At 39.7% G+C, this 21,627-nt stretch overlaps 1 protein-coding gene across 4 annotated transcripts in view; it reads left to right on the top strand.

The window, feature by feature from the left end:
• MYLK (myosin light chain kinase) overlaps nt 1-21,627 on the top strand; it is a 194,230-nt gene that overhangs the window by 4,662 nt on the left and 167,941 nt on the right. For 2 of the 4 annotated variants that reach the window (XM_077181661.1, XM_077181663.1), the window contains exon 1: nt 17,972-18,181. The exons of the other annotated variants lie outside the window; for them this stretch is intronic. In XM_077181661.1, the coding sequence (XP_077037776.1) occupies nt 18,154-18,181 (28 nt within the window). In that variant the 5' untranslated portion in view covers nt 17,972-18,153. Of the gene's footprint in view, nt 1-17,971; nt 18,182-21,627 lie in introns of those variants that run through there. 4 annotated transcript variants of the gene reach the window in all.

Here is a 21,627-nt window from a genome sequence, read left to right as displayed (position 1 = left end):
AGTCTGAGCATTGCTAAACTTCACTACAGCATGTCTAGCAAGCTGCAGTGTCTTCTGTTTTGAGGATAGTCTTTCTGGTGATTCTTTACTGGGAGTCAGCTTGACCTCATCACCTTTGCTGTAATTGGATTAAATTCACTCACTTGCCAAAGACACAACCAGCTGACAGCATATTAATTCTTCAGACTGAAGTGCTGTTTTGTATGCATAGGTTCCATGGTACCAAAGCCATTTTTAGGGCTTGTGACGCAGCCAGTGTGTCACAGGATACAAAATTGTCACAGAGGGATGTTTTCAGTTATTTTCTTCATCAGGAAAGAGTTCAAACAGACCACACACTCTGTGTGAAAGCAGAAGATCTAACCTGTGGGAGAAGAAATGACTTGCTCTCTTTGCCAGTCCTGTGCATCACTTGCTGCTGCTTCTTGTGAAATGTGATAAACTGCTGAGAGCCCACAGACATCCTGGCTGAGGAAAGTGAGTGATGGCTTGTGCTGTTTTACACACTCACTGCAGTTTATTTCTAATTATTGCACAGCAGGTTAAAATCATTATTCTGAGTTGTTGTTTTACTGCTTTTTTTCTGTTATTCTTCAGCAGTCCTGTGACTGGAGGTATTTACAGAGCGGCAGGATGATATCTGAACAAAAGAAATGTACCCAAAAAGGATACTGGAACTGTGTAGTGAAGGATAATCTGATTGCCAAGCCTGTAGTTTCACCCAGAGGCCTTTTATATACTGTTTAAACCAGTGTAATCCAGCTTTCAGTGGGAATCACTGCTAAGCAGCAAAAATCACTATCCTGATTGTTAACCTCAGCAAAATGTTAAAGGATGAGTGAGTAATGGGGAGAGCAAGGACCAAGTTGCAAATACTCTTACAAAGAGGATTTGGGAGACACAGTATGGCACAGGCACTGAGATATTTCAAATAATGAAAGGATCCCAGTTTTAGCTTTTCTTATCTGCCTGGAAGTACTGCAAGTTTCCTGTTTGCTGCAGAGGCCTCTGAGAGCTGTGCTTTGCAGGCAGCATGGGCCAGAGGAACTAGAGCTCCCAGCTCTGTATTCCGAGCAGGGCATTGTTGCACTTGATTTCAAGGTGATGCTGCTTTCTCTAAATTCTATAAACTGATGAACATTTCCGGTGCAAAACAATAGGCAAACAAGGGGTGTGAGATTTTCCATATCTTCTAAATGACAGTCACAATTTAATTTACTATGTGAATATGCAGTGCAAATAATAACCAGGATGTCTGCTCTAATACCCCATTATAAAATGCATGTAGTTGCCTAATATTTTTGGCAATGTTGACTATTAAGAAGTTGCTTGTCTCCTAATGGAAGACATATATAATTCCATTAATTCTCTATAATGGTATAACCAGTTTGTTAAATACTGAAGTAAAGGGTTTTTGTCATTCACATGTTTTATGTCATGTAATTGGAATCAATGGCATTAAAAAAAAAAAAATTAAAAAACCCCTCAGGACCAAAATACTGACCATCTCTCCTGGACAAAGATTAAGTCTGACTGGGTGAAAAGAATAAAGTATGTGGGCATGTTCTGTAAGAATCACTCACTAAGTCCAGGTCAGACATACACTGTATGTTCTTACACCGTTGATTGTATCAAAAGGAAAGTTACAAACCAAAAGCAACAAGCTGCGTTTAAAATACACAGGAAAGAAATTTGTCAAGAGTGGCCTGCTTTATTTAGGTTATTTACCTCAGACCTTTTAGGGTCATAAGCTTTCCTTTCCTTTCCTTTGGTGAAGAAGATATTTAGTCAGTACTTCATGTCTGAAAGCGTTACTGACTTATCACTAGTTTAAGTCCAGCCTGGTTTTGGAGGTGAGAAACCTCTTCTGTTCTGTGCAGTGTGAGTTTACAGCAGAGCTGTTGTGGGTTAGGCTGTGTGGCAATGTCTGCTGCTGTTTCAGAGCTGACATTGTGGTCCTGGTGGCCTCGGGGGTGTATCATGGGCAGAGCCTGAGAGAACCTCGCAGAGGGAGCCCTGGCTTGGAAACAACAGCTGGTGTCTCACCCCCAACATCACAGCAGTGCAGTTCCTCTGACCTCAACAGAGTTGCAGCATTCATGGTTTTCAGTGACGTGGGAGCAAGACTGGGCCTATATTCTTTTAACTGGTCTATTTAGCAGCTCTTTTCCATATGCAGTCTCCATGCCAGTGACAGGAGCTTCCTGGAACTGACAGCAGACACAAAAGACCCTCTTCTCTAAACCACTGGACCTTAAGAATTTTGAAAGGATGTTACAACAAGCCTCATAATACACCATTGTCAGGCTCTCTCTGAAGGGGCCTGCAGTGGTATCATACCTCTAAGCTTTCCAGAGGGGGTGTGATGACCCCACATGGAAAAAAATACAAGAGTAATGGTTTGGGTGGCTATGAGGAATTTTGTGGTACTACTTCCCTGGCTGTAACTTGAAACCAGCTGGAGGCATTTAGTGCTAACTGAACTCTATATAAAGAGGCAGGCAAATATCTGAGCATGTATCCTGCAGGTTTTTTAAGAAGAGATCTTGGCTTGTGAGTCCATGCATTCTGGCTGCCCCTTTCTCACAGACAGGGGAGTGGTGAAAGAAGGTTTGTTTTATTTTCTCCTACATTTTTCTTTCTTCTTCCTACTCATTTTCCTGTTCCTTTGCAGCACAGCAGTTTTTTCATGTTGCTGTGAAAGTGTCTGTGCTTGTGAGTAGAGTGAGCACATTTGAATGGAAGAGGCCGTGGGTTTGGGAAGTGTTGAGCTGCAGCATTCCCAAGGGAGAGGCAGGATTTGCATTCCCTCCCTCAGCCCTGCTCAGGGGTGTGCCTAAAGGTGTGTCTGTGGGATGGCAGTGGCTATCCAGGAGGGAATCCCCTCACGGTGAGGGGGCAGGAGCCGGGCTGTGCAGGCCTGACCTCCCGCCATGCCGCCTTCAGAGCAATTCCCGCCGTTTTACCTCAGCCCCGGCCTGTGGGACCAAGGCTTTGCTTGGGGAATTTTGCTCAAGTTTTATGCTAAAGTCAGCCTGAACATGGGCACTGGGGTACTTATTGATCAAATAATCCCATCTTGTGCAGAGTAAAAGCAGTTTCATGTGTGTTTTCTTAAAATGCTTCTAAACTCAGTCAGCAGAAGCATTGCTCCTTCACTTTACCTGAAATAGTGCTTTTATCAAGTTCACCTCAGATGAAAATAAAGCGTTGAGTTCCCATTCAATTTTTTTAGTTCTTCCCTGATACAGAGCTCAGTAATATTCCTTTTCCAAAGCATTTCCAAGCTATAGCAGTGGATGTTGATGTGGCCCTGGTTAGCCTGAGGAGAAGTGGGGGCTCACTTCCTGACTGGACCACAGGGACGGCCAGAAAATGAAGTTACAAAAATAAGGACTTGCAGACACTTCACCAGCAAGGACAGTTGGACATGGTCAGATAATTCTTCAGGTAAAATAGTGTGGGACTTGTTCCATTCTCCATGTGTGCTGTTGACCTCTAACTACAAATGCTGTACCACTTTTTGCTTTGTCTCAGAGGGTGAAAGCAAACATATATGTGTAAATAAGTTTTAGTACTTGTTATTCCATTGATTTTATATTATATTGTACTTTGCTGGACAACTGGGGTAACCTTTGAACTTGATGATCAGTTTATAAGCACTGCAGGATCCTGAGGGTTTTTTATATGCACATACACCTATAATACAAGTACATTGTATTAGTAATGTGTGGCTATTGATATTGGAGTAGGGGACTGTAGTAACAAGCCTACTCACTAAATTGCAGAGGAGAAAAAAGTGTGATGTTTCATGTCTGTTCATGCCTGTCATGATTTCTGTGGTGAGCTTTCCAGTGCTAGTTCATTTCTAGCTGGTTTTCTTACAGGCTTATAGGTGTAAGGTTTTGAGACAGATTGTGTCACAGACAGGAACAAGAGAACTTTGTCAAACTTTGTTAGTTTATCTGTGTAGCATATTTTTTTCCTGAAGGGCCAAACAAAAATATTTTTTTAAAACTGTATGAGTAACAAGTTAATGAAATAAATTGAACATCAAAACAAAGGATGTCTTGAAAACAAACTTGCTGTAATTGCATTTCTTGTGAGCTTTGTTTTGGTTTTTTTTTGTCCAAGCTAATATTTCACTTACAAGACAGGAAATACAGTCTTGCTGATTGCATTTTTAGAGCTATAAATAACTTACTGTCTTCAAAGATGGCGCTAATTTAAAAAATTCTTCTAAAGTGAAACTTTGATGAATTAAAAATGAGATTGGGTGGGTAAAATAATTACTTAGTGTACTGTGTGTACAGATGTTAAAGGCCTTTTTAGGGAAAGGGTGTTAAAAGAGAAGTTCTGGCACCTGTAACTGGTCTAAATTGTTTCATTTCCTTTTCTTTGCTGGTTGTATCTGTCTCTGTCCCATTCTCACCCCTGTCATGAGGGAGAATTAATGTGTTTGCTTTCTATCACCTTGCTCTTTTGTTGGGATCGTTGCTTATCCTCAGGAAGCAGTGTGATGTGTGGAAATGCTAAGTCGCCCTAAAAAATGAATAACTTTAGAGCTGCCTCAGTGCTCCAGTTAGGCCAGTGTTGTGTCTGGCAAGTTAACAGGAGAACCTCCAACAGCTGTTTCTCGAGATCCATTTCTCTCCACACATCTTCAGTTTCCACAGCTCTTCTGTTAAGAATATTAGAGGATATGTACCTGTTTAGTCGTTTAGGTGTCTATTTATGGACCTGTTGACTGGAGTTTGTTTAATCCCTTTTTGAACCCATGAACATCCTTTGCCTTCAGAGTCTTGCGTGACAGCAAGTTCCAGAAGCTTGTAACCTACTGGATGAAATGTCCTTTCTATTTAAATGAGTTGGTTGCCTTTAAACGAGTACTGTCTTGTTCTTGTTTTGTAGGGTTGGGCAAACAACTGTTGTGCATTTAGTAGCTCATGGGTTTTTTGTTATACCTGGTAATATCCACTACATATGCCTTCTTTCTGAACTGGGGACTCCCAGCCTTTTTAGTATCTCCATTTCTATCTGGACAGCTTGGTAATGTCCTCCTTAGTCTGTGGAGAGCAGGTCACAGTACTAAAGTTGTGGGAGCACTCAGGCTGTGAGGAGAAATGTCCTGCCTTCCTCTTTTTCTGAAGATTCCAATGATGTTTCTGGCTTTTTTTGACTGCTGTCGAACACTGAACCATCAAGGATGGCTCTAGCTTCCAAGTAGGAATGTTTAGAATTGATACCGCCTTGAGGAATTACTACACTAAAGCTCATCTGCCAACATTTTCCTCAATAATTTAATTTTGTTATTGATAAACATGTTGAGTAACACCAGTCCCAGCACTGATCCCAGGAATTACATTGCTGATTCCTCTCCATCTTAAAAAGCCTGTGAAGCATTACTCTTTCTAATGTTCACTCTCCTACTTCAATGAATTCAGACTTGCCAGATTGTGGTTTCCAGGTTCCCTACACAGCCCTTTCTGCAGCTGGAAGTTATGCAAGCAAGATTTGTGTTTCTCAGGCACAGAGACTCTGTAGCTCTGGCTTACATACCTTGGCTAGTGGTCTGTAAATTCATATTTGAGTTTCTTCAGAACCTGTGTGAAAATTGTTTTGTCTCAGTGCTTTATTAACATCTAGCTTCCTTGTTCAGTCTGGTATTTCCTGATTTTACTTCAGATTGGTCTGGTTCCCCTACCAGATTTGCAACAGAGAGTGCACTGGATGTGTAAATCTCCCCAAAGATTTCATCAGTAAAGGCTGGTGTAAAGATTTCCCTGAGCTTCTCTGCTACAGCTGTATCATCCCTGTCTGTGCTTTATACACCTTTGTCATCCAGCAGCTGGACTGCTTTTCCTAGCTAGTTTCCTGTCCTTGATGTATTTCAAGAGCTGTTTACTAGCACGGTCGTCTTTGTTTGCAGGCAGTTTTTGGATTGTCTTTTAGCCCTTTTAATTTCCTGCTTACATTTTACTTGCCATGTTTTATGGGCTCCCCTGTCTTTACTTAAGCAATCCATTTTCTGTGAGCTGACCTATGCCCTGCAATACTCTCCTAACTCTCCCTGAGTCTTCCTGCTTTTTGAACTGCTCCTTTTGAGTGTCCTCTTTTTTTTTTTTTCTTTTTTCACATCCTTACACGATTCCCTTTCTTAAAATTAAATAACTGTACATAGGTTTTGTTTGATGACCCTTACATCAGAGCTGTTCTTTGTGTTACTTAACAAGTAGCCTTTATAGCTTTCTCTGGTTTGGATGCTCCCTGTACTTAGAAGTTTCTTTTCCACTGGAGAGCTGTATATGGATCTATACAAATGATGTTATATCATCCCTTTCTTTTGCACAGGGGCTACTACTGAGTATTTCTAAACATCCTTATGTGTACTTGGCGTACAGCACCTATTAATATTGTAATAATCTGTGGAAGCCATCTACCAAAACTGAAGGGCACAAGCTTTGTATGCAACTGTCTGGTGCTAATGGAGCTGGATATGTTATTGCCTTTTGCATGCATGCAGTATGTGCAGTGGTGATGAAAACTTTGCACTTCTGAGACCCTGAACTAAATTATATATAAAATTCAGAACCTATGTGCTTGAAACATCCAACAGGAAGAGAGCCCTGCTTTTCCAGTTTTGCAAACATGAAAGAAAACCTGAAGGCGAACACTCTGTGGTTATATGAGAAGTCTCTGTGGACATGTTTACAAGAGCTGAATTGTGTTTATATTCATTCCTGTGCAATTACTGGAGGGTTGTCCTTATTCCATAAAACATGTGTATGCATTTGAAGGAGGAGTACAGGTGTTTACTCTCTACAGATGCACTTTGAAGGACTGCTTGTACAGATGCAGTCCAGCATTGAAACAGAATATGCAAACAAATTATTCCTGAATAATAGTGCTTGGCTAGTTGAAACTAATATTAATCAACAATACCTAGGTAGGTGAATAAATGTAGGTGCTGTCTTCTTTTTGCCCTGACCACAGGGTTAAAGTCTTTGTGGTTTTTTAATTTTTTTTTTTTTTACCACTGTGGCACACCCTGTCCCCTGCTAATTGCAGAATGCCTCACATTCTGTAAATGGAAACACCTAAATTTGCAGAGTTCATCTGTTTGAGCCTTTACTTAACCTGTGAGTTCTGGACCAGTCTTGCTTCAAATCTAGCTATGTGTCTGTGCTTTGTTGTTGAAACTCTTGGATTTAAGCCTGCTACATTTCTTCCAGGACCAGAAAGCTGTTGGAAATGTATATGCTGTCTCTGGGTGATGACTTTACTGATGAATTGCAGGAGTTTCTCACCCTTGATGAGCTAAATAATGAAGCAGAGTTCTATATTTCTATAGTTACTGCAAAAAAAAAAAAGAATGTGAAATTGTCCAGAGCAATTTCTTCATCAAAGCTGACCGAAATAGCATCTGTGGTGAAAACTTGTGCCTCATCACTTCATTGTGACATGTGCAAGAGAAATGATGTTAAAAGGAACAGCTGCTTGTCATGAGAGGAACTGATCTTCATGATACAGAAGATTTCTTACAGTCCTGTATCTGACTAACCCATTCTCTTGAGTGATTCCTTATCAAGTGAAATTTCTGTGGTTGTCAGGATCTTTTGTGGTCCTTGACTTCTGTGGAGGGCTTTAGCTGTGGTATTGTTCTCACTGCCAGGCTTCAGAAGGATTGTTATTGTTATCTAGAGACCATCTTCTACTTTGCAGTTGGATTGGTAGCTTTATATAGCTATTACAGCCAGACTTCACTTGTCTGGTATCTAGGTATCAATAATTTCAACAGGAGAATAATTCATTGCTTTCAATTATTTTTTAACTGTACAATACATTCCTTAATTTGGATTATTTGTAGGATCTCGACTAGAATGTTTCACGAGTGGTATGGTCATAGTCCGTAATACTTTCATCACTAGGTTCCAAAACACTTTACAGAGGAGTATCAGAGAGAAAGGAATTTGAAAGGACTCCTCTAAAGCCTGAAAAAAGGTAAGAAAGATGAATATTGTGTATTTATGTCTGAATGCAAAGTTGTCTTAATTCTAACTAAAATCAGTTTAGGAGGTTATTGAATAAAACTTGTGAGTGAACGTATTTGCATTACCTTTAATGAAGGCTTAGCTTTGATTTAGCTTAATGTACCAGGAAAAAAAATGAAAACCAAAATAGTCACTTAGAAATGCAAATGTACCCATGAGAGCGTTTAGGTATTATCAAATATTTAAACTCTTAGCTTTAAACTGCATGCTTGACATGCAGAATTTCTGGTGCTCACTGGAGAATTTTTTGGGGTGAATTTTTTAGCCTAATTCACTCTGAGTCTCCAATGTGCAATTCTTCTTCCCCCTACTTGAAATTTAATATTAGTTCTATTAGTTCAACTGGATTAATTAGCTCAAAAATATGTGCTTAGTTAAGTGGCAAGCCAAAATAATAATTTCTTCCAAAATGAGAGATTCAACTTCTGAAACTGTTTTTACATTTACTATGATGACTTATCATCCATACCTGTTCTACTCAGTTGATCAAGAAGCCTTTTAGGTGCTTATAAAGTAGACATGAAGCTACTACAAGCTACTTTTGGGAGTTGGTAGCCTGAAAAAAATAACCCTTCAAACTTATTACATGGACCTGTAATAAGTCCTGTACCTTGCCCCTTCCAGATGACTGAGTTGAGGTCCAGTGTCAGAATTTGATATTGTTATTTTGAACAGCTCTGGTTAACTTAAACTCAGAACAAGGATTGACTGCTTCCTTTTGTATGCTGAAGTTACATAGTACAGAATTTAACTGGGAGTTATGTTATGCCAGCTTGCTGTGCAGACACTGAGGAAAGCCTTGTCACTGCCTCTAAAGAGTTTTGTCCAAGATGATGAACAGCTGCTTATTTCTAGTGTAGTGATATATCTACAGATTGATAGATATGTATATAATTTTTCTAATGGGGAGCTGTACTGAACTGATAAAACTGATTATTTGTGATATGTTTGTTTCTTTAATCTTGAGATTTACTGTGCTTCTGCTTTTACTCTGCTGCTTTTCAAAAGTGTGTGTCATTTCATTCATCTTGTACCATATTCAATGGTGTTGTTAAAAGAGATATCTCAAAGTGATGTGGAGTTTTTTCTCAGTTGAGAAAGATAGGAGAACAGAATCTCATGCAACACCTTTTTTTTTTTTGTATTACTATTTTTTCCTCCTGAGTTGTTTCCTTTCCTCATACTGTAGAATAAAAGCATTTTCAGCTTTAGATTTCTGCAGCTTCAGTTTCCAGCCCCTGGGTTTTGGTATGTGTCTGAGATAACTTTAGCATCTGGTACTGCTGGGTTTCCTCTGAAGGTACTGCTCTGTGTGATAAGAAAGCTTGTAACCCTCTCAAACTGAACTTGGTATGGGTTTTGGCTATAATATGCATATATGTATGTATTTATATTTTACTCTATTTTCCCCAGTCTCCAAATCATTGTCATGCCCCATTTAATTCTCTCCAGACTTTTTCAATGTCCTTTTAAGGACAGGAGTGAGGTGGAAGACATTTTCAATTATGTGCTTGTGCGTCAAACTGAGAGGCCTTGCTTGAGCTTCGAAGTTCTCCAGAATGGTAAATTTAAACCAAACACTGGGGAACAAAATGCTAATGCTGTGTACTTTTTAAAGAAAAAGGAGGAGAAGATCTAACTAGGCCCTGGGGATCCATCTTCACTGTGCCTTATTACCACAGCTTTATCCTTTCCAGTTCCTAAAGATGCTGTCAGTATTGAACTCTAATGATCTGATTAATGCATTGGAGGGATGCCTATAGGTTGTGGTATAGATATTATTTCCAGATGGCTTCCTGGCAGGCAGATTGGCAACAAGATATCATCTTTGTGGTGATGAGGAGGAAGAGTGTGGATATTTTACTTTTTATTTTAATGGAGCTTGTCTCAGCAAATAAATACCAGTCATTGGGTCAGTTGGTCTGAAAAACAGTAGCTTTGTGGTAAGCTGAATTCTATAGATTTATTGGAGTCTATAGAGTAATACAGGAAAAGGATATGATATCTATATTGCTTGCAGAGCCTTAAGAGCCCTGTAATACCTGCTCCTCCTTCAGTCAGCAGGGAGATGTCTTTTGAAGCTGCATTTATCCTGTGCATGTGAAATCTCTGGGATAATCCCAGCCGTGTTTCTTGGGGCAAATACTGGATTTCACAGGATTGAATTCAGAGAATTGAGTTCAAGCAATAAAGCAGGCAGCAGCTGTTAAAAATTCCTGAAACACCACTGCTTATAATTTTCTTTCTGCATTTTGTGCTTCCGTCAGGCAGCACTGATCAGGCTCAATATAGATGAGAAAGGGTTAAATTGAATTACTGACAATATCCAGTGGGTCAGACTGAATGAGCTTCCCCTTTGCAACAGCAGTGTAGTGTCCTACCCACTTTTCTGACCCACAAAGAAATTGCTTTTTTTTTTAGTTGACAGTGTTTTGTGTTCATGATGGCCACATGTACAGCTGGTTCCATTTAACCCATGAGACTGAAATGTGAAGTAGCTTCTTATTTTTATTGTTAAAGCAAAGATTAACCTCTAATCTCCTTTTTCTTACATGAGGATTTCTTCCATACATCAGTATATAAAGTGCAGACTTGTTGGGCAGAAGAATCAGCTGGGAGACTTGGAGTGTCACAGTGAATCTGCCTTTGGATTTGAGTCCTTTCAGTCCTAGAAAAATATTTCAGTTCCCTGAAGGGAAAAGAGACGGATTCAATAAACTGAAAGTTTTCTTATTTTTTTGGTGGGATTTGCAAGCTGTGCTGTTTCACCACTTCTAACTCATTTTAAAAGCAGTTCAACTGTCTGGAAAAGCTGTTGCCTGTGCCAGCAGTATTGTACATTTGTTTTGTGCATCACAGCTTACATAGAAATTTCCCTGAACTTTCTCCTTCCACCTTCATTGCATTCCTGTTTCACACACATAAATGCCTGATACCCACTATGGACGTGCCAGGGCACAATTTTCTTCTTTCTTACCTGTTGATCTCTTTTAATGTCAGAAGAGATTAAGGTGGAATGAGATGTGTTTTGATGACTTTGAGACCACACATGCCCCCAGTGGTTTGCACAGAAAGTGCTTATGGAGGTGGATGCTGTAGCTCTAAACTGTTATTGCACACACTTTGACATTCAGCTTAGGGAGAATGTTGTGCTGTTGAACTTCCTGGGCTAGAAGAGAGGAAGATAATAAACTGCTATAGGAATAAAGCCTTGGCCAGAGTTTCAGGTCTTAATAACAGCTTTTGCTGTGAGGAAGCTCTGAAATTGCAGTGATTCTGAGCCAGGCCATGCTATAAATCTGAGATGTTGGAGACAACTTGCTCATAATGTTCTCTGAGATTTTTTTAGAGACAATGTGGTTCCTATGCCTCCTCATTCTAAGAGGACCTGCAGCTGATTCTACTACTGCTGACATCAACAATGCTGTAAACTCTGTTCTTTCTCTTAATCAGCAAATATTTTGTCTCCTAGACTGTGAAGCAGTGGTTTCTTTGTAGACATGAGCTTCTGCACCCTATACCTCTAGGCTGGTAGGGTGCAGAGTAGCAAGGAGAGGCTCATGGTTTTGGCTAAGTTCCATTTTTCTACTTCATTTAAATTCACTTTTTGACCTGTTCTTCATCAGCTTCACTTCTGAGTTCTACACTGGTTCTTTTTACAGCCAGATCTGCAAAAACACCATAGGAGTTTGAAATGATGGATACAAGACACAACATGAGAAAGCCAACTCCTTCTGCCGTAGCTCTAAACCAGCTAAATCCCTAATGTATGATTTGTGTCTTGTGTATATCTGGCCAAATGTTTCCACGCCATAATTTAATGGCAACTGCCTGGTGATCAGTTTCTAGTGGAAGGATCAGTAAAATTTTCTTTGGGAAAGCTTTTGAGGAAAACCAGTGTTCATTTCACCACTTAAATTGTCTTTTGAAGACCCACAGTAGCCTGAAAAATACAGAAGAAACCCAAGTCTTGCTCTAGTTTGAATTAAAAAGTGGAATTAATGTGGACAGAAAATACATACCAGTGTCATTGGCTAGTTTCTTCTATAGGAAAATAAATTGGGTTACTTGCTATAGATGTTTGAAGGGGCAGGAAATGTTTTGGCTTGGTCCATCTAAACCAAGGAAATCTGAAATCGAGATTTATGTTCCCAGTGTAATTCTTAGAGTTGTGGGCAGGGAGGGAGAAAAGGAAGTGTATTCAGTGGTATGAGGCTAAAGGCAAATTGCCCAGATCTGCCCTCAGAAATGTAAGCACAACTTTCAGTAGTTTCAGAGAGAACTGCACAAAAATAATGAGAGGATAATGTTTACACAAAAGTATCCATCTCTTGCACTATCCTTGCAGTGAATGAGACCCAGGTGGGCCTGTCCAGCCTTATTTACAATGGCCTTACAACCTCTTTCACAGTCTGACAATTGGTGAAGTTAGGGCTCTTTATTTAGAGGGATTCTGCTCTCTGCCATATTTGAAGTGTTCTTCTGGTTTCTCACCTGAGAATGTTCACTGTTCATTTTGCACCTATGACTGTTATGCCTCTGGTTATCATATCCTCTCAGTACTCAGAATTATTTTAGCATTTTTCTGTTTGGTTTTGGTGGTTTGATCTCAGTTAACAGTGGCTAGCAAGAGTGAGGCTCAAACTCAAAAGAGGGATGTTTATCGTAAGATAACAAAATTAACCTGGAGATTAGGGTCACATGGAAGTTAACCCTATTAGGTTGGAAAGATGCAGCTTTTGGTGTGGAACTGTTGCTCTCCAGAAGCACCACTGACTCTCACTGTGCTTCTCTGCTGTCTGTGCAAGAGGAGATGGGAGCACTGATGATATTGTGCCCATGGTCCCTGGAAATGCCCTGATTTTACCCAGTGAAAAGTGAGCTGTGCCAAAAAATTAAATTAGCACAATTCTTCCCAGTTCGTCACTTTATATCTCAACTTTTAAGTTCTTGAAAATCAGCAGTGTGTTTAGTCCTCTCCTTGGCTGTACCTCAAACTTGTTCCTCAGTAAACCAAAATTAGCTGTACAAAATATTACTTAAAGTAACTGTGATTTGTCATGTTTTATACCTCTCAAAAGCTGTTAGGTGGTATATTATGAACAGAGTAAAGAAAATAATTACTCGTCTGCAGTATTAACACATGAAAGCAACTACAGTTTTCTATAAGTTTTCCTAAAAGTTATTTCCATTTGAAATATTAACTTGGCTCCAGTAAGTATGGCCTGTGAATTGTACTGTCCTTCTTCCACCAGAGAGCTTGCTCAATTAAAGCCTAGAAATAATGCAGTTAAATTTATAAAGGGGAGTATTTGAGGCATGTCCTTTCTTCCAGTTTCACCTTCTAGTAAAGCCTCATCACACACACAGGTGCTTTGTCCCAGTGGAAGCCATAAGGAGGCTTTGAAGCTCATTTCCATAGCCAGTAGTAATTGCCTATATGTTTGTACCAGTCCCCTTGGGAACTGTGAGACCCACAGCATCTTAGGCTACTGTGTTGCTGTATCTTCTGCTTCCTCAGCCAGCCCAGAATACCTAAGGTAATAAAAGAATAAAATAAAATTGTTTTATGACTCCCATTCATCTCTGCACTGAAGTTTTGTGCAAACTGATAAAACTCTATCTCTCCTCACACTAGGAAGTACCAGAAAATCCCCTTAAAATGTCTCTTGGATCCTCATTTTAAATTACAGTTATGGGCCATATTAAAATCTCAAAAGATAAATAATGCTTGTGTCCTGTCTATTTAGGTGGAGAACTATAGCATGAATTTCTGTTACTACTGCAGGGGCATTTGCAGCATTAACATTTGCTGGTTTGCAGAAGAATTGCTCTGCTTCTTGCCTGTGCACCAGATTTGGATGCAGTGAGGTCAAACCCAGATTTGCCTTCTTTCATTTACATAATGTAACATTGACGCTTCCCAGCTCCCCTCCTGTTCTCTGTTCCCCAAAAGTATTCTTATATTTGGAATTTGTAAACATAGGATTTTGGATTCCATATGCATCTGGAATTGATAAACTGTTGGTATTACAGAGATGTAACCCTTTATACCTCTAACCTAGGAATGCTCTAGAGAGAACTCACCGGCGCATCTGATGTAGACGCAGGCAGATTCTAAACAGCTAAAACCAAACTAAGAAAGTTGCTGCTGAATGAGTGAAATTTTCATTGAAAACTATGTACCCTGGGGGGCATAGAATTTTCATTGAAAACTATGTACCCTGGAGGGGGGAATAAAAATGGTAGAATCCGTTTGGCAATAAATGCAGCCATAATATTTTTTAGCCAGTAACTGAAGAGGTGTGAGTCAAATAAAGCCTGTCAGATGGCATTAGTGGGAGAGAGAACCTTTTGGAAGAGACACGATAGTGAAGGCAAAAAAAGCCCCACCAAGCAAAAACCTCACTCCTAACAGAATCTTGGATTAGTTGAGGTTCAGTGAATGGCTTTGTTAAAAACACAAGAAAAGAATTTAAATAGAGAAGGCCTGATAAGGTGCAGGGCATCAGAGATCTGTTTCCATAGTGACAGTGTTCAAACAGAGGCCTAGAGGGACATGAATACCATTGCAGATGAACTCCGTAGAAGACATCCATCTGCCAGTGGGGATACTCCTGTTGATTGTCTGAGGCTTTTCCCTATTAGTTTGATTTGGGGTAAAGGTGGTGAGGGGAAACAAGGCTTAGACAAACTATTGACTTGACAGACTACTGCTTCCTTCCATCTCCTGATTGCTGCATTTTGCATGTCCTCTCCACATATTTTTATTTTTGTAAATTTACTGTCATAATTGTTAAAATTAGAGAAAAGGAATAGACACCTCTACTTGCCTACTGAGGCAAACACCACTCTACACCAGTGTGGGATTAAAGTATGCATGTTCCTTTACATCTTTCTTTATTCTCCTTTGATAAATAGGTGCACTAATCTAAGTGAGCTCCTTGTGAGAGTAACATGGTGCATTTCATGTTTTGTGTTGCCTACTGTCCTGATGATCCTGTACTGGGAAATTCACCAAGCATCAGCAGGACCTTGTTTTCCTAATTGATGTTTTTCCCTTTGAAAAGGAAGATCAAGCTATGGTTAGAAAAGAGCTGTTTCATGTAACAAATATTGTGGTGTTTGAGTTCTTCCTTCCGTTTTTCTTCTCAAAATTCTGTGGATTTTTCTTAGTTAAGCATTCTCTGCAAATAAGCACAAACACCTTAAGCTATAGCTGTATGAAAAAGATTTTAAGATTAAAAGCATACCAGTCATGTCTGTCTAAATCATGATACATTTTGAAAACCCCAACATCTTTGACTAAAACTGCAGCAGTTCTTGGACTTAAGCTTTTTTAGTATGGTCTGAATAAACAATGTAGTAAAAGAAATTTATGTAGAAAAATGGTAGAAAAAAGTTTTTGTGGGTCTTCAGCAGTTTGGCTTCATTGCATAAAAGACTGAGGCAGTATGGAAGTGCTGATTTTTATGAGAATGGCCAGGTTAGGACAAATGTCAATCACACATGAGCAGTTTCATACTTTGGATGGATCAGCTCATGCTTATCATTACCATGACAATTCTTAAAGTGTTTGAGACCATATGGAGTCATTGGAGTTGCATCTAGTCTGGATCTGGTCATTAACCTGTTTTCATCCAAGAACACAAATAGATTGAATTGGGAATGTTGTGCACTCTTGACCTTAAGAGTTAGGGAGAATTACCTAGGGAGGAGTTTTGGCTTTATTGAGGTAAATGTATTAAATTTTGACCCAAAATTTTACCTTTAGTTGACCCAAAATTTTACCTTTTAAAGTAACTTGAATGCATATTGCAAAATACTAACTTTCTGTATGCTGATTCAATAGCTCCTTTATGAAGACACATCCCAAAGGTACTCAGAAGCAGAGGGAAGAAAACCAAATAACAGTGAAAGTGCAGTGTCTTGGCATGAACACACTAACTTTACACATACTATTCTAGTTAGACTGTGTGTTTGTTTTGGTTAAGGAAACAGGCTAGTACAAACGTCCTGTAATGGCATAGATTTGAATATATAACTTAGACTGTGATGATGACATTAAACTTGGAAAAGAATTCATTAAAAATGGATATTTTTGCAGGAACTAATTATGTTTTGTAATGAAATACATTTTTACATATTCCATGGGGTGTTTTTTCTCTCAATCATAGCCCCTCTGAGTGCCAACAGAGCAGTTAATACTCCTTTTCCACTCCTACATTAAAGGGGAGAAAAAAGTTTACATTGAAATTTCTTTTCTTATTTCCTGTGAGGAATTGAGAGCTGCAAATCACAGCCACCAGGGCAAAAGTTATTTCTCTTCAAATGGCATGGAAGAAAATCTCACTTTTAGCTGACCTCTACTTTTAATGAAAGATATTATTTTATTCTATGCTATTGTATTTAATTTAAAATTATGTAAATTAGCAAGAAACTGAAAATTCAACTCTTCAATTTCACTATTTCCTTTTCAAAGAGATTTCATTGGTAAGTGTATCCTACTCTAGTGATGGATTTACAAAGATTTCATATTTAGTCTTGCTGCTGAGCTGTCAGTCAAATCACAGCCTGCAATTACTTGAAGGGGAACTACAACTATGGAACACCCCAGCTTTTCTCAGCAGTGGCAGATGCAAAAGGGAGGGGCAGTGTCCACAGGTTACAGCTTGAGTGGTTCCCATTGAAGCTTATGAGTGTACTGCAGCTGTGAAATTTGTTGCCCAGAAATGGCAGAAATGGAAATTCTTCTTCAAGCAAGATTTTGGGTTATGGATGTGTAGAGATCCTTTCCAGCTAACATTTCCTGAGACTCAGCCATTATGTTCCCTGCTTATTGGTTTTCCTTCTTTCATCCTCATCCTCATCCCTGAGTAAGGGAAAGACATTTTACAGCATCTCACAAAACTGGTGAACTCTGTGAACTCTGGTGAACCAATCTATGACTCAATGAACTGGTGAACTCTGTTCACCAGTTCATTGAGTCATAGATTGGTTTGGCTTAGAAGGGCCCTTAAAAATCATCTCATTCCAAACCCCCTTCCAGGGCCAGGGACACCTTCTACAGGACCAGGTTGCTCAAAGTTCCAGTTATCAGTTTATAAATGTAGACAGCTCATTTATTGGAAAATTTCTGAAGCAGTCTCTACCATTCCGATTCTGCACTGTTCTGGATCTCAGCAAGTAATGGTACATTTTTACCATATCTTCATATGTGGGGATTTTTCTGATGTGACAAACAATCTTTCTGTTCATGAAAATGATATTGTCTTACTTCTCTTATTCTCCTCAATAAAGAATTTCAGGAATTCAACTTAGAATATATTATTAAGACACCATGTAGAGAGGGACCTTTGAAAAGTTGCATCTTGGAAGAAAGGAAGATATTCAAACTCCAGATTCTGGTCCTTTTGAATGTAATGTGATTTTATTTTCAGTCCTGATCCAGATCCCTCTGTGCTTGGTTGAGTGGTAAAGTAATTAAAAAAGGAAGGGTAAGAATATGAGAACAGGAGGTAGGGGGACAGGAAGGAGAAGGTGAATGTTGTTATTGGTACCTGCTGATACTTAAAGAGTGGATCCAAGGTCCTTCAGGGCTGAAGATCAGAAACATGTTTCTTTTCCTTTATAAGCACTAACAACAGACACAGCTCCAGGGATAAGAAGTTTGCACTTAGAAACACAAAGGTCCCATCCTTTTATAAATAAAAAATCAGGAACTCTCTCCTGGAAGGATGAAGTACCTTAACAAAGGTCACTGTAGTTACCCCTTTTCACAGAAACTGATAGTGGCACAACTCATGTATTCTGAGTCCAGGGCATTACTGCCAAGTCATGCTTTTCTCTCCCTAATGATTTCCAACAGTCTGGTCAACAAAACAGAGAGCTGGTTACCAGGGAGCCGGCAGAGCCTGTGCCTGTGCGATGGAGCGAGTGCCTGTGTGGATTTGCTGCATGGGATAAAACCATGGTACTGCCCTCCAAGAGCCTCTAGAAGTATTTTTCTCTCACTTGCTGTCCAGGCAAGCAGCATTCCACCTGTGGATTTGATACCTTAGAAGTTTCCTGAGCCAGTTGCTGTTTTGGAACCTGCCGCTGCATGTGCAGAACCCGGAAGCTCTCAGTGGGTGAGCAAAAAACAATCTTTTCCAAGCACCCTTTGAAGTATATTTGGTTTTTAGGAGTGGATTAAAACTGTTCAATTTCTCTGAGTTAACATTGAAGAGCTATGGAATTAGAAGCTTTCTTCTACTTTCAAAGGAATCTATATTAATTTTTCTTGTTCTGGTTATTCAAAATGAGAAAATTATTGGGAGTCCTATTGCAAGAGAGAAAAATCATAAAAGGCAGTGAATGGTCTTGCAAAGCAAGTGTCCCACTGTAAAACCTGGCAGCAGTAGGGTTTCTTTTCCTTTGCACAGGATTTATATTTATGTTCTCCCCTCCTGTCTTTAGTCTCCCCTTTAAGTAATATGGAAAACGTTGGTGCCAAAAAAAAGCTAGATGAAATATTGATAAATGTGGGAATCGCTTAGAACAGAGGCAAATTAGAATACAGCTGGTTTTCATCTTTTCTGTTAACTTGGGAGGTGTGTGTGTGAAGCATTGAGGCTACTGGTTTATATCCATATATCATGCTCTTGGAGAAGGGGAGGGAAACAAGAGTGCTAAGAGTGAGAATCAAACACACAGCTTTTCTTGATGCTTCTCTTCATTATAGATCAACTTATGAGAAATGGAGGGAATGTTTTTGGCAGCTTTTTGTTCCTCTATATGTCAAATACCTCTGAGTGTTAGGGATGATATGAGACTAGTTCATGGTATGTTTTATTCCCAAACCAACTTTCTACTTGAAAAACTTTGTGGAATTGGAATGAATGTTCACCTACATGTACAGCATTGCTGAGATGTGGTGCTGAGATTTGTGTCTGGGTTAATTCTAGACAGATTATCTGAAAGTATTGTAGTAATAAATACAACTAGGGATTTGAGAACCTGCAATATGTTAATGAAACATGTAATTTAAATTCTTATGTAGAGCAAGGGGGTTTGGCATTGCTGCAGATAGCTCTATCAAACTGTCAGTTCCAGGGGTGGCCAAATAACAAAGTTCAGAATAAATCAGAAACAATTATTCTGGTATTTTCATAACTTGTATCCGCAGCTCTGACTATAACTCAGAAAGGCTTGATAGAACTGAGGATTCAAAGATGTGCAGAAACCCTCTAGGTATGGAATGACAGCCATAGGACCAGAGGGTAAACCAGGACTCTCCAGTTTGAGAAAAAAATCTTGGTTGGAGGCCAAGGGTGTCATAAAACTAGAAATTATGTGGAGAGGGTAAACAAGGAATAATCAGACATAGCTTCATTTGAATAAAGGGAGAAGTTAGTAAAACTCAGACAACAAGCTTCAAACAAATTGTCTTATATAAATATTTTTTACTTTTTTTTTCTTTAAATACAAGGCATGTGAAATAGATTGTGGAACTCACTACAATAAAATGTCAAGAAGGTCAAAAACTGGGTTCAGGAAGAGGTTAAATTAATAGAGGTTAAACTCAGGGACTATGAAACGTGATGGTCTGACTTCTTAAGTCCATAAACTGCTGACTGCCAAAAGCCAGGAGGGTGTATTTGGGAAAGAATTGCTGTAAGCTTACTCTGGCTTTGTGTTCTTTCCCAAGGCAAGTGCTACTGATGGTCACTAGAGATATGATATGCATAAGAATGAGACATTGGGGCATTTTTGTGGCTTGCTGTCCAACATCTCTGGCTGTCTGACTTCATTTACGACAATGATAGTTTGGTAACGTTTCACTTAATGATCAAACTACATCCTATCGTTTATTCTCTACTCCTTTCTTTATACATTAAGGCTCTCAGTAGCACTGTCTGCCAGAACTTCATCCAGGAGTTTCTCAGTTCCTCATTCGTGTGGCTTATCAATTTAATCAGAACGATTTCTTTGCGAGATGCTGATCCCAATTCTGTTTTATCTCTTCTGTAGCATCTATACATTCACTTTTGTTTCACTTGCTGTTGCTTTAATCATCTTGGAAGCCTTTTCCATTTCTGTTTATTGAAGTTATTTACTGTTGTTACCCAGGTACTTTAGCTGTTGCTTCCCTAATTGGGACCCATGCTTCTCTCTAGCTAACCTTTCAGATTGTCCATTTTGGGTTCTAAATCCTCCTCCCCTGGAATAATGGGTGGGGGGAATTTCCTGCTTTTGTCATGGAAGGGATGGAAGTGTGGTGCTCTGGTTCATGTTTGTGAATTTGAAGGAAGTGATACTGTAAGCTGTTAGTTCTGTAAAGCTCCCTTGACTAGTGACAGACAATTGTATTTCACATGGGCAAAATGCCTTTGAGATGTGGTTGTTCTGGAGTTTGCTTGTTTAAATCTGTAACTGCCAGGAGGGAATTCCAGATCAATGCCAGTGTCCCATTAGTGGTGTGTGAGGCAGTGTAGTGAAGCTGCAGGGCCGTGCAGGTTTGTTAACCTCTGCAGTGCTGTGCTCAGAAAGTCTGCATTTTTTTTTTTGCTACTGTCCCAGAGACTGGGAGTGGGAACTTGGAAGTTTCCCACTGCAGTCAATAGGAAACCAGCAAGTACTTAGGAATGAGAATTGCTTGCTTTCTGGGATCTGGCCCACTGCCTGTTTTTGTGGTTTGTGTCATAGTCCAGCTTTCACACTCCTCTGGGGGTGGAGAGGTGACAGCTTTCCTCGCTGGCCATGCACATTAAAATACAGCTCACATATGGTGTGAATGTATGCAACCCTAAGCAAGCCATGAGGGAGCAGAGAAAATGTTTGTGCCCTCCTAAGAAGGCTGTCTTGCTGTAAAATGCTGTCTTGATGAAAACTGTAGGTAAACACAGGACTTCTAAACTAGTGAGACAGACCTCCCCTACAAAAGAACTGGGTAAAATCTGGGGACGGGACAGATACCACAGTTATACTCTATTTTCTATGAGTAAATTTCTAGTTTTGGGAGCTGTGGAGAGATGTTTGAAAGAGAGCAGCCACTGCTGCAGCCACCTGAGTTGGCAAGCAGCCTGAAACAAGAAGCCTTGAGGTGCTGAATTCCTCTCATTCATTCAATGGATGGCTGATTCCAGTGGCACTGATACAGCTTTAACGGTGAGCATTAACTGTTTCGTTGTGCATCGCAGCAGCTAGAAAAACAGAAGAGTGTGTAATGAGGGTGAGTAGTGCTGTGTTGTGCACTCTAGTACAGCTCAGGGTGAGCTAAACATCGACTCCTGAGTATCTGTGCAGCCCCAGGCTGCTCAATCAAACATTAGCTAGTGATGAGCAGCAGCAAACAGTGGGAAGTATGAAGTGAGCAAAAAAATGGGAAAAAGAGACCTTTGCCATAACATTTCATTTTTGCCTGTGGGAGGTCTCATGCTCACCAAATTATTTTTTGTCCTTGGCAAGCACAAAGGTTTTGTGGATTTGGGGTGGTTACCTGTCTGGTCTGCTGGAGAGATGGCATACTCTTCCTACCTGGTAAAGAGAAGTTTGAGATAGGGGTGTGCCTGTGGTATTTTGTTACTAACAAAAG

The sequence above is a fragment of the Agelaius phoeniceus genome, chromosome 7 (assembly GCF_051311805.1).
Source record: "Agelaius phoeniceus isolate bAgePho1 chromosome 7, bAgePho1.hap1, whole genome shotgun sequence".
In the NCBI taxonomy this organism is placed as follows: domain Eukaryota; kingdom Metazoa; phylum Chordata; class Aves; order Passeriformes; family Icteridae; genus Agelaius; species Agelaius phoeniceus.
This window is presented reverse-complemented; position numbering and strand designations above follow the sequence as displayed.